The sequence below is a fragment of the Octopus sinensis genome, linkage group LG4, assembly GCF_006345805.1.
Source record: "Octopus sinensis linkage group LG4, ASM634580v1, whole genome shotgun sequence".
Taxonomy (NCBI): Eukaryota; Metazoa; Mollusca; class Cephalopoda; order Octopoda; family Octopodidae; genus Octopus; species Octopus sinensis.
In genome coordinates, this window is record NC_043000.1 from 20,774,011 (window position 1) to 20,788,350 (window position 14,340).

Here is a 14,340-nt window from a genome sequence, read left to right on the forward strand (position 1 = left end):
GTAAGTAAAAATTACATTTAATTCATTAATAGCGAAACAATTGTCCCAAAATAATCTGTATTTTTGTTATTCTTTATTTGCCCTGTTCGTGTGAGCTAACAATCGTACTGACTTTCATGGGAAACATGTATTTTTGTGGTTGAAACCTTTTGGATTTTCTAGTGCTAGAATGAGCCACATAGTGACCATTCTCTTATATTTATTTTTATATAAAATATTGTAATATATTATAAAATATTATAATAATCCAGGTTTCTCGAAGCACTAGGCCACTTGGTGTTGAATAGATATACTATTAAATTAGTATCTAATTCTCTCACCCTTATTAATTAATTATATATATATATATATATATATATATTATATATATATATATATATACAGAGAGAGAGAGATATAGGTGCAGAGTGGCTATGATAAGTAGCTTGCTTACCAAGCACACACTTCCAGGTTCAGTCCCACTGTGTGGCATTTTGGGCAAGTGTCTTCCATTAAAGCCTTGTGAGTGGATTTGGTAGACGGAAACTGAAAGAAGCCCGTCGTGTATAAATATATATGTATGTATATGTTTGTGTATCTGTGTTTGACCCCCCAACATCGCTTGACAACTGATGTTGGTGTGTTTATGTCTTCGTAACTCAGCGGTCCAGCAAAAGAGACCAATACAATAAGTACTAGGTTTACAAAGAATAAGTCCTGGGGTCAATTTGTTCGACTAAAGGCAGTACTCCAGTATGGCCACAGTCAAATGACTGAAACAAAGAAAGGAATATATATATATATATATATATATATATATATATATATATATATTATATAGGCACAGGAGTGACTGTGTGGTAAGTAGCTTGCTAACCAACCACATGGTTCCGGGTTCAGTCCCACTGTGTGGCATCTTGGGCAAGTGTCTTCTGCTATAGCCCCGGGCCGACCAATGCCTTGTGAGTGGATTTGGTAGACGGAAACTGAAAGAAGCCTGTCGTATGTATGTATATATATGTATGTGTGTGTGTGTTTGTGTGTCTGTGTTTGTCCCCCTAGCATTGCTTGACAACTGATGCTGGTGTGTTTACATCCCCGTCACTTAGCGGTTCGACAAAAAAGACCGATAGAATAAGTACTGGGCTTACAAAGAATAAGTCTCGGGGTCGATTTGCTTGACTAAAGGTGGTGCTCCAGCATGGCCGCAGGCAAATTACTGAAACAAGTAAAAGAGTAAATATATATATATATATATACATACATTCACCATCAATGCTGAGTTGTAACAGTTTCACCTGAAGATTTCAGTTGTGTGAAACTCAAGTTGTGAGACATTCTCAGCTTCAGTTTCAATAAAAAAAAAACTTGTGTATGTGTGTACCTTTTGCACAAAGACTGCAACATTAACACACCCTAATAAATCATCCTGTAGCTCTATGCTTTCAAACACAAAGGAATTTCAAAACTCTCATACTTCACAAATAGGTATGGGTTAGTGACAGGAAAAGCATCTGGTTGTAAAATAATACCACATTAATGTTCATCCAGCCAACGTTAATATGATTAAAAAAAAAAGACAAATATAAAATAAAATAAATTAATGGACAAACTTATTTATCTTAGATCTTCAACTGAATTTGAACAACATCAAAGAAGCTTTACCATTTCTAAGAACACTTGAAATATTTAAGTCTAAAATAATCAACATACTTTTATAAGTTTCTAAAACATATTAAATTTCAAATGCACATCAACCAGTTATGAACATTCTTTAGAGAAAGTCTATCAACTTAAGACATAAATGCTTTGGCAATAACAATTTACGACTCTACACCTACCCCACCCCCTCAGCTTTCATTTGCAAGTGAGAATAATTTGGTAGCATCTGCCATGTATTTGTTAATTGTGTTAAATGCCTATGTATTTGTGAAGGTGCATGGCTTAGTGGTTAGAGCAGTGCTTTTCAAACTTTTTGCTGGAGCGGAACCCCAAGGAAACATTCCACTGGCTCGAGGAACCCCTGTGCAATAATTTAATAGTCTTATGCACACATATCTGCACAGGAGAATTAAAAATTACTGCTGATTTTAGCAGTTTTGTAACTTCTTGCGGAACCCTGGTTGAAAACCACTGGGTTAGAGTATTGGACTTAAACTTGTGACATTGTGAGTTCAATTCTTTTACTATGTTGTGTGTTGTGTTCTTGAGCAAGACACTTTATTTCACATTGCTCCAGTTTACTCAACTGAAAAAATGAGTTGCAACGTCACTGGTTGTATTGGCCTTTGTCTTTCCCTTGGACAACGTTAGTGGTGTGGAAAGGGGAGACTAATATGCATGGATAACTGTTGGTTTTCCATAAACAACCTTGCCTGGACTTGTGCCTCAGAGGGTAACTTTCTAGGTGCAATCTCAGGGTCATTCATGAATTAAGGGTGTCTTTGTTTGCTTAAATATTTATCAGTAGACATAGATATCTTCTCAGCAGAACATCGAAGATGGCACAGGAGTGGCTGTGTGGTAAGTAACTTGCTTACCAACCACATGATTCCGGCTTCATTCCCACTGCATGGCACCTTGGGCAAGTGTCTTCTTCTATAGCCTCGGGGCAACCAAAGCCTTATGAGTGAATTTGGTAGATGGAAACTGAAAGAAGCCCATCGTATATGTGTGTGTGTTTATATTTATATATATATATGTATATATGTGTGTGTTTGTGTATTTGTTTGTGTGTCTGTGTTTGTCCCCCCCAACATTGCTTAACAACCGATGCTGGTGTGTTTACGTCCCCATAACGTAGCAGTTTGGCAAAAGAGACCGATAGAATAAGTACTAGGCTTACAGAGAATAAGTCCTGGGGTTGATTTGCTCGACTAAATGCAGTGCTCCAGCATGGCCACAGTCAAATGACTGAAAAAAAGAGTATATTAGAGCTGGAAGGAGGAGGGGGAGGGTCTGCATCCACACTTCACTGGTACTCATTTACAATTGAGTAGACTGGAAGCATGTGGAGTGCCTTGCCCAAGGGCACAGTGTACTGCCTGGTGCAGAAATTGAACCCATGACTTTATGATCATGATATTAACACCTACACTTACCATCTGACCATATTAACACCATTTGTATTGCTACCATTTTAGTAACTACCACATATTTTAATAACTGTTGACCATTTTTATTGCAAGATAATTCAGTTTGGCGAACCACAAGGCAGACAGAGAACCAGTCTAGATGTTTGTAATATGTGGATGCCTCTTAGGGGACAAGCTGACAGAATCATTAGCATGCCGGGCGAAATGCTTAGTGGTATTTCGTCTGCCACTACGTTCTGAGTTCAAATTCTGCCGAGGTCGACTTTGCCTTTCATCCTTTCGGGGGTCGATTAAATAAGTACCAGTTATGCACTGAGGTCGATATAATCAGCTTAATCCGTTGGTCTGTCCTTGTTTGTCCTCTCTGTGTTTAGCCGCTTGTGGGTAGTAAAGAAATAGGTATTTTGTCTGTCTTTTGTTTGTCTTCCATGTGTTAATATGTACTACCTTGCGACAATGTAAATTTTCACTTATCAAGATATTCTTGGCTTGAATTACCACTTCCGAGGTTCTGAGTTCAAATTCCACCAGGGTTGACTTTGCCTTTCATTCTTTCAGGGTCGATAAATTAAGTACCTGTTGCATACTGGGTCAATCTACTCGACTGGCCCCCTCCCCCAAAATTTCAGGCCTTGTGGCTAGAGTAGAAAAGAATATGTGGATGCCTCTCAATTCTAAACACTGAGCTCTTATCAGCTTCAACTTCATTTCATCCTTCTGGATTGATAAGACAAACCCCAGAATATTTTATATTAATTTTAAGTATCTTTTTAATGTCTTACTCCTTGATAAAAACAATATTTCCAACTGCAATCAGATTAATTACCATATATATATATCTATATATATAAAACTGTAGTTGTGTGAGTGTCTGTCCCCTTCGATTTAGATTCCTAACTCCTCCCACATTTTGCGGTGCAGTTTAACCAAATTCGTGTATCTTATAGTCGTGATTCATATCGAGCCCGTCTGAGTATTAGCGCGTGTCTACAATGAGTCTACGATTTTAAAAATAATTTAACATCATTTTTTATTCCATTTTAATGCATAATTTTTCGTGTGTCGATGGCGGCGGAGTTGGCGTCCACGCTCAAACACCTGCACCTGTGTTTGCTTCTCCCCCTTCCCTCCCTCGTGAAGCTGTGGGGAAGGGAGTGTAAGGAAATCAACGTCGTAATGCGTTGTCAAGGGGACCAGCGTTCTTTTAGAACAACGACTTCATGGCTTGAAGACACCAAAACAGAAATGGCTAAGAAAGCCCGAATTGGCATCTATAAAGGAAGTAACTCTCTAAAAATGCTTATATAGTTATTTCCCTTACAAACCCGAGCAATGCCGGGCGATACTGCTAGTATATATATATAATAGAAATATGTTAAAAAATGAAAATAGAAACTACAGGTGGAAATGTAAGGAGAAAGTAAGAAGAAAAATAAGCGAAAATGCACATTGGAAATCAAAAAAAGGATAGGCTTTCTATGAAAAGTAACGATAGATATATACAATTAGATGAACTGAGGTAGGAATAAAAGTAATAAAGTCATTATTGTGAATTGTTGCAGAGATTCAAAAGCATACTGGTTTTGGGAATTTACTAATCATTGCTTTGAATACACACACACACACACACATATCTTGTATCTTTTACTTCTTTCAGTCATTAGAATGCAACCATGCTAGGGCAGTGACTTCAAGAATTTTTTAGTCAAATCAATCCTGGTACTTATTTTCCTTTTTTTAAAGTCTGGTACTTACTCCATCAGTCACTTTTGCTGAACTACTAAGTTAGAGGAACATAAGCACACCAACACTGGTAGGAGTACAGACACACACACATATATATATGTATGTATGTATATACATAATGGGCTCCTTTCAGTTTTTGTGTAACATATCCACCCACAAGGCTTTAGTTGGCCTGAGGCTATAGCAGAAGACACTTGCCCAAGATGCCACGCAATGGAACTGAACCCAAAACCATAAGGTTGGGAGCAAGCTTCTTACCACACTTCCATGCCTACATACGTGTGTGTGTGTGTGTGTGTGTGTGTGTGTGTATATATATATATATATATATATATATAATGTCTTTGTGTTTTGCTCCTACATTTATTCTGCCAACTGCTTGCTACATTATCTTGTTGTTTACTGAATTTATTTCCATATATTATTTACTCTCCACTTGTTTGTTTGACGTTTTTTTGTTTCTGATGTGATTAGTAACAATGTCGGGGGGGATTAATATTTCCTAACTTTATAATCTCAATGGTGAATCAAGATAAATTTCCATCTTTAACAACAAACTGAGATTTATGTGACTAAAGTGTTTGGGGAAAATTAAGGGATTTAGTCTTTGTTTTGATTATAATTACTTGTAGTAATTAATCACAAGTAAAATGAATAAATAAATATATAATAAATGTTTTGTTTTTTAATTTTCTGTTTGTATGGAAAAGGTTAATATGTAAGACAAAATAACTGGGGAATTGGCAGAATTTTTAGTGGCAGGCATGTGGCATTTAATTATGATGCTTCATATTCTAGGTTCAAATTTCACTACAGTAAACTCTGCCTTTTGTTCTTTGGTGGTGGGTAAAATAAAGTTCTAGTCAAGTACTTTGGTTGATTCAATATGCGGCAAGCTGGCAGAAATATTAGCACACCGGGCAAAATGCTTAGCGGTATTTCGTCTGCCGTTACATTCTGAGTTCAAATTCCACCAATGTCGACTTTGCCTTTCATCTTTTTGGAGTCGATAAATTAAGTACCAGTTACGCACTGGGGTCGATATAATCGACTTAATCCGTTTGTCTGTCCTTGTTTGTCCTCTCTGTGTTTAGCCCCTTGTGGCTAGTAAATAAATAGGTATTTCATCTGTCTTCAACAAAACCTGTGATAAAAAGAATAATGATAATAATAATAATAATAATAATAGTAAATGCCCTGATGCAGTACCAGGCAGTGGCTCCTGTGGCTTCTGATCTTAACTGATTGGAAGTGTTATCATGTACATTGTTTTGTCTTGGTATAAAAGATGAATTCAAATTCTGCCAAGGTCGACTTTGCCTTTTATCCTTTTGAGGTTGATAAATTAAGTACCAGTTGCATACTGTGGTCAATCTAATTCACTGGCCTCCACCCCAAAAAATTTTCAGGCCTTGTGCCTAGAGTAAAAAAGAATATTCTTATAAAGACTCTGAGATGTGATTGGAATGATATGGTAGTAGAACACTTGATTACTATTTCAGAAGACAAACAACTTTGTATAAAATTATGTTTACTCTCAACTGATTTCTCTGTTTTTGCTTAAGTTACAGTCTTTATAAATCTTAACACATTTCATCATCTAAACACTGATAAATCACTAGATTGTTATCATTAGCTTGATGTTTAATAGTTTTTCAGCAATTGAAGCAGACAGATAACTAGATCATGGTAGAATCAAGAAATTTATGATATATTTCTTCAGTTTAGCTATGAAATAATAAATCTCTCTTTAGTATTAGAAAGGAGGCATTGGGGATTATGATATAAAGGAGCTTGTTATGACCAAAATCCTAAGCAGTGTGTTTTTTGTGACACAGAATTACAGAAAATTATAAATTCTGTAATAGATGGCCTGAAACATATAAATTCACTTAACCTAATGACACACATCAACAGTATCAGCAACATCATCATTGTAGTTAAATTTTCTGTGCTAGCATGGGCTGAATGGTTTAACAGGATCCAAATGAGTTTTTACAAGAGTTACAGCCCTCCTAGATATGTTAGAGGACCAAATCTCACCCAGGCATCTCTCTTTTGGAATGGTTTCTATATGTTCTTCCTAACACCAACCACTTTACAGAGTGTACAAGGTGCATTTTATCATGGCACCAGCACTAGTGAGGTTGTCTTATCACTCACAAGACTGAAGACTCCCAAATCAGAGAAGAAGAAGAAAGGCTGATGGCTTTTGATGAGGTCTTGAGACAAGTTAAATCCATTGTATTTTGAAAACTCGATTTTGTTACCATTGAGCATCTCTACCTTCCTTGGATGCTTGTTTTTAATCTCCTGCACAAAATGACTAATCTCTTGTTTCAGGATATATAACAGAAACTAATGAATATGGATTATTAAACTTGAGATTCTATACTAATTATATAACATACATCAATCATGTCCATCCCAGTTTGAAATTGTATAACATATATCATGTCTCAGTTGATATTGTGAAGTAAATTGCAACAATTTCTATAGATTTTTTAATGCACATCTTATGTAAAAATCGTTCATGTTTGTTATACATACACACATGAGGATAAAACATCTATCCTGTGCACAAATGTGCTAAAATGAGTGAATTTTGTCTTCTTCTGTGATGAGGTGGTGTGAGCTTTGACTTCTAGAAGAGTGAAAATTAGAATCCTGATCTTTCTGCCTTTCTCAAGGATATTAACAAAATAAATTAAATGCATAGAACTTAGCATAGATCAAATTTTCTGATGCAGCCCTTCACAAGGGATATGACAAAAGATATATAAAGGGAGTTGATTTAGCACCTGTTTTCCATACTGGCATGGGTTGGATAGGTTGGCAGGAGCTGGCAAGGCCAGGAACTGCACCAGGATCCATAGTCTGTTTTGGTTTTGTTTCTACAGCTGGATGCCCTTCCTAATGCCACCCACTTTACAATGTGTATTGGTTGTTTTTTTTACATAGCTTCAACACCAGTGCTTTTTATGTGGCACCAGCATCGGTGCTTTTTATGCAGAACCAGCACCAGTGCTTTTTATGTGGCACCAGTGCTTTTTACATGGCACCAGCACCGGTGCTTTTTGTGTGGCTCCAGCATGAATGCTTTTTCCATGACACCTTCGTTTTATGATATCAAATTTATTCAATTTATTCAAGCCTGGAAAAAGAGAAGGTAATATATTGAAAGTGATGACAGTGATGACGGTAATGACACTGAAGATAATGACTAAATATGAGAAAGGGAATTTATTTTTAAAATCTTTTGTCTGCAGCAAAATATCTAAATTCACAAATCCCCCCCTATAAAAATTAATATAAAACAGTCAACAAACAATATTTGGAATTTAGTCCGAATCTCTCATCTTGAACATGTTATGACAATGTTTAGAGAACATGTTAAATATTTAATTCCAGTGTTGTTACAAAGCTGTCAATAATGGATTTTCTATGGATATTTTCAGAAATGAGTCAAAACATTGAGGTATTGGTAATGTATGACAGGTTGATAAAAGAATTGGTCTTAGATTAGAATAATTCAAATTGATTTATGCATGCTTAATTAAGGTGGTGGGTAAAATATATTTTTTTAAAATTTGGGATGATTCTTCAGTGCAAATTTTAAAACAGCAATAGGTTTCTCTAGAATTTATTCTTTAAAAAATTAAATTTTGGCATAGTGAGGTTCCAGTTTCAACTACCAGTAACTGTATCATTTTAAGATGTATTTTTGTTTTGTTTTGTTTTTTGGTAGGGTGTAAGGCTTAAAAACAGGAAGCATGTAAAAAACACCATTTGAGCGTAGCTGTAGAAATTCTGCCAGATCAGATTGGAGCCTGGTGCAGCCATCTGGTTAGCCAGTCCTCAGTCAAATCGTCCAACCCATGCTAGCATGGAAAGCGGACGTATGACGATGATGATGATGATAGCTTTTTTTTGGAATCAATTTTGTATAAGATTCAAATTCAATACAAAAGGTTCCCATGTAAACTCCCTTTCATTTTATTATGTCTTTAATTCAATATTATCTCATAATGCCTTTAATACTATTCCTACATACATATATAGAACCTATAAACTAGGAGACAGGCTGTCATACTTGGAACAGAGTGTATATTATTAATGAGATCATGGATAGCAACAAAAGGACTTAGCTAACTGATTGACCAAACAATTAATCAAATAATCAATTAGTTAATAGGTTAAATATTAATGAATTGACAATTAATTATAATAATAAAAGTGAAACAGAACCAGTGTATTTGTTTATTATGGGCATAATGACCCTCCTGTGTTACATAATTATTAACAAATATATAATTTTATTCAGTCTCTATCAAAAATGGTATCAAAATCTTTAAAATGTTCTTCCACTAAATTTTACAATTTCTACTTTATTTATTTATCTTTTACTTTTAGCTTTGTTGATGAACCAAAAGTTGGAGAAAAACGCTACATTATGACCAGTGCAATGAAAATTGGTCCTTCCTACATGATACAGTTTAATATATCACTGGGTTGTGGCATCCCATTTGTACCAGGTCTGGACAATAAAGTACGACTGGAATATTCTATTGATCATGGTCTCACATGGAGTCTTGTTGAGAAAGCTTGTCTCCCACCAGAACGATGTGAAGAGTACAATGCAGGAACTGTATATGATTATTTTGAGTATCCTATGTGGAGTAGAATCACAATTCTTTTACCTCCTGATACTTGGTAAGTAATGTCTAATATTTGCTTTCAAAGACATAAATTCTACCAAATTCTAGATCTGATATTTACTTTCAAAGATTACATTTTAATAAATCTATGATAGTTCTAGTTTTGAAGTAATAATTTTGAGACAAAAATCCCAGCTAATGGGAAAAAAAACTTTGGTTTCAATCCCTGATGTTTTGATGTTCCAATTTCTGCCCATGTTTTTCCTGTGGATGTGCAAGCTACAAGTGTTCAAATTTAGCATCAGCCATATTGATCTAACCAGTGTAGAAGGACTTACAAAGATCATGTGCACTGACCTTTCTTTACTAACTCATAAAAAAAAAAGCCTAATTTATAAGTTCATGAACAGACCACATAACTTGAACAAAGTGTAAATTCTGCTGTTTTAGACAACATAGCTGAAAGATGAATGTTATTCTCAATTCACAGTTGAATGCTTGCCATGAGAAAGTTATGTCCATTCAAAAAATACAATACTGAAAATTTATCCAATCCATGGAGACAATAAAAACATTCAATTCTAAAAAAAAGTACTGTCCCAACTAAATCAACCCATGCAAACATGGAAAACCAAGAAATGATGTAAAATGTTTGAGAAAAAATAGGCAAAAAAAATAGAAAGAAAAGAAATAACATTTTTAGAACATTGTTTTCTAAATGCTACATTAGCATCCTCTCATTGGTTGAAAGCATGTTCCATAGTCATATTAAATTCTCACTTGTTTAGTCAACCAATAATTCTTTGGGAAGGAATCAATGAGTAATATTTTAATCAATAAAACATTTTTTTGAAAAATGGAAACAAGTATCTTGTTTGTTTGGAAATAAACTATTATTTGGAGTTAGTTCAACAAAACTACTGAAACCTGAAACTATCGTCATTCACCATAATTATCACCATTAGCACCATTACAATCATCCCTGTTGAATTTAATATTATTGTTATTCATTTCTCTCATAGGATACTAGAAATAGTATAGGTTTTGGCAGCATTTTGTTATCTCCCTTTGTAGTTTATGTTCAAACCCTGCTGGTATTGGTTTAGCCTTTCCCTTAGATATTATTGTTGATAATTCAAAAAGCCATTAGAAACAGCAGAACACTAGATTACAGTCTTTAAAGCATTTAATGAATTAAACACTACTTGCTTTTTTTTTTTTTTTTTTATTTGTTTCAGCTCAAAATTGTGGTCATGCTAGGGCATTGCCATTTTGCTAGCTACTAGAATAAGAATAGCTTGGACAAAGTTCAGAGAGCTCCTACCTCTGCTAGTGACAAAGGTCCTCTCGCTCAGAGTAAAAGGTAGACTGTATGACATGTGTGTGAACAGCCATTCAATATGGCTCAATAAAGAGTCATTCTCACTCTCTTTCATTGCTTTCTCTCTATCTATCTTTCTCTCTCTCCCTCTCTCTCGTACTTAAACTTTTTGACTCTTAAATATGTCCACCCTCTTTTTGATTTTATTATTCTATTCCCAAACCACATCATTTTCATGAGATTTCTGTCACTGTTACAATTAGAAACATCATAGCACGAGTGTAGAATGTGACCACCTTCTTATTGCATAGATGGCTGCACAGGATATGTATCTTTGCTCTACTATCTGTATTGAGTATATGTTTTACTTTCCAGGTCTCGTGCAACTAAATTCCGGTTAATTCAAAATGAGTGGAGCCCCACAGATACATGGGCCGTTGATAGACTCTACATTGGGCAACAATGTCCTCACATGTGTCATGGTCATGGCATTTGTGACAAAGGAGTATGCAGGTGAGTTATTGTATTGGTTTTTATGTTGTGAATTGGCAGAGTTCTTGAAATGTCAACCAAAATACCTTGTGGTATCTATTCAGGTAATTTGCATTCTGAGTTCAAATCCTACCAGGGTCAACTTTGTCTATGGTCCTTCTCGTTGATGGACTAAAAGACATGTTAGAGTATCAGAAAAGATGGTGAGTGGTATTTGTTCCAGCTCTTTCTGTTCTGATTTTCCACTCTGTTGAAAGTAACTTGGGCTAGCTCTCCCATTTGAGGACATCTTCTACCTCCTCTTCTACATTTCTCAGAAGTCCTATGAGGAGTCATGGACACTATCCCTTCCCTTTGACTAGATTGAAAAAATAAATGTGACACATTGTTGATGTCATAAGAATTTATAAATTCTAAAGAAAATGTGAAATAATTTTTTTTTTTTTGCTCTCGAGGCACACCACATAAAGACATAAATAACAGCATATAAATATATTGGGTTGAAAATCCCTTTAAAATTAATTAAAATTAATAAAAAATTTAAATTCTGAAAGATATCTCTTCTCTGAAAAAAGGGAAAAAAAAAAAAAAAAAAAAAACTTGAAATTTATTTTTTTTTTAAAGAAAAGGAAAGGGAAATGCTGAGGTTGAAGAGTCCCTGGGAAATAAGTTCTGTGATTTGTTTGGATGCAGACGAAGGGCAGGGAAGGGATTGGAAACGTCATTAAGGTGGGTAGGTGGGGAGTTGTGTTTGTTGGTAGTTTGTCTATTGTTATAACACTGGGATAGTTCTGGTGGGAGAGGAGATGAGTACGGGGGAGGAGAGACCATCCATGTTATTGTAACTGGTCAGCCCCACGGTCAATGGCATGTATGGACTGGCGTAGCTAGGAAACTGGAAGGCGCTGGAAGTCCCATGGGCAGCCTTTGACTTTTTCTATCTAAAATGGTGGTTTTTCACCCCATTATTTACAAGCTTTTATTTATAGCTTTATGTGGTATGCCTTGAAAGCCAATATTCCCAAAAAGAAGTAAGTCTATCAATAGGAGGACTGAAGAAGAATTTGGTAAGCTTAATTACCATGTGGAGTAAAGAATTTGATATTCTACACTCATGCCCTTCATCTGCGTGCAAGAAAGATAAAGTATTGTTGCTTTGAGCAGTGTTGTAGCTAGAATGTGTGCCACTCAGGGTAGCCCCTGAGTTGGCTAGATCTCCTCTCCAGACCTCAGCTTTTACAGGTTTATACAGGAGACCCAAAAGTGCTACCCCAATAAACCAACTCTCTCTACCCCATCCCTGGCTACACCATTGTTTGGTCACAAGCTAACTGAAATTTATCAAGTCAGTTCAATGATAAAATGTTCAAGTGTTTTATTTGAGATGTAATAGGTTTGTTCTCTCTACTTCATATTGTTACTCAAATAGTTTTGCCAATTTTTTTATTATTATTTCAATTGATGTTCTTAATGTACTGAATAGTAGTAACAAGATAATATAACTTACTTATAATGAAATATATTAATTATATTATATATATATAAAATATGAATTAGAGATAAAACCACTATTATGCAACTCAGTGATAGACATAAACCTATACATAAATAACAAATTATATATATATATATTATATATATATATATTATATATATAAATATATATATATATTATAAATATATATATATATTATATATATATATATATATATATTATAAATATATATATATATTATATATATATATATAAAAAATATATTATTATTTTTTTATATATATATTAGTACAGATGTACATATGTTGAGTCAGCAGCTTGGTTTTTCTTTACCATCGAAGTAAATTCATTTCAACTGCATAATTAATGATCTTGAGAAAGACAGAAGCATCACAGGAAATTACTTTACTTCCAAATAAGAAAAATCATAAATGCACATTACACAGAAAACTTTTATAAATCAATGAGAAAACCATTTCCATTCCTTGCACTTCTTGTATTTTCAATCTGCTTTTCTTTGAGTTTACCATGGTTTTGATTATACATATAATCATTTGGCAAGGAGATTATTTAGCTACATAGTGTTTGTGTTTTTCTGCACCAAATGAGGGAATTGGACTCGATTGGGGTCATGATTGTCATCATCGTGGTATCAGCAGTAGTAAGGCGGCGAGCTGGCAGAAACGGTAGCACGCCGGGCGAAATGCTTAGCAGTATTTCGTCTGCCGCTACATTCTGAGTTCAAATTCCGCCAAGGTCGACTTTGCCTTTCATCCTTTCGGGGTCGATTAAATAAGTACCAGTTACGCACTGGAGTCGATATAATCAACTTAATCCGTTTGTCTGTCCTTGTTTTTCCTCTCTGTGTTTAGCCCCTTGTGGGTAATAAAGAAATAGGTATCAGCAGTAGTAAATCCCAGTCAGTTCTGACTGAGCAGACTTATCAATCATCCCAGCTTATTCTTTTTTTTCTTTTTCCACTGTATAGTGTATCTAGAACTACCTTATTCAATGTGTTCCTTTTAATTAATTAATTAATTAATTAATTAATTAATTAATTAATTAAATCAGTAGGGTCTGATTTGAGGGAGATTTGCCTGCTATTCCTAACAGACCAATCACACAGGCCAAGAGTTGAGAAAGCTATCATTGATGAAATTGTAAATGGTTAAAAAAAAAGGACTCTGGTTATGGTTAACCTAACTGATTTATTGATTGGCCAATCAATTGATTAAATGTTTAACTAGCTGACTTTTGATCATATTCATAATCCTTAAGGTGGCAAGATGGCAGAATTGTTAGTATACTGGACAAAATGCTAAGTGATATTTCATCCATCTGCATGTTCATCATCACCATCATCATTGTTTAACATCTGCTTTCCATGCTAGCATGGGTTGGACGATTTGACTGAGGACTGGCGAACCAGATGGCTACACCAGGCTCCAGTCTGATCAGGCAGAGTTTCTACAGCTGGATGTCCTTCCTAACGCCAACCACTCCGAGAGTGTAGTGGGTGATTTTACGTGCCATCCATTGAGGTCAACTCTGCCT

The 14,340-nt window shown here is 35.1% G+C and overlaps 1 protein-coding gene across 1 annotated transcript in view; it reads left to right on the forward strand.

Annotated features, from left to right (window-relative positions):
• The window catches only part of LOC115210297 (reelin), a 254,404-nt gene that overhangs the window by 100,294 nt on the left and 139,770 nt on the right, over positions 1-14,340 (forward strand). Inside the window, exons 20-21 of the mRNA XM_036501881.1 lie at positions 9,234-9,533; positions 11,175-11,312. Of these exons, the coding sequence (XP_036357774.1) occupies positions 9,234-9,533; positions 11,175-11,312 (438 nt within the window). The remainder of the gene's footprint in view (positions 1-9,233; positions 9,534-11,174; positions 11,313-14,340) is intronic.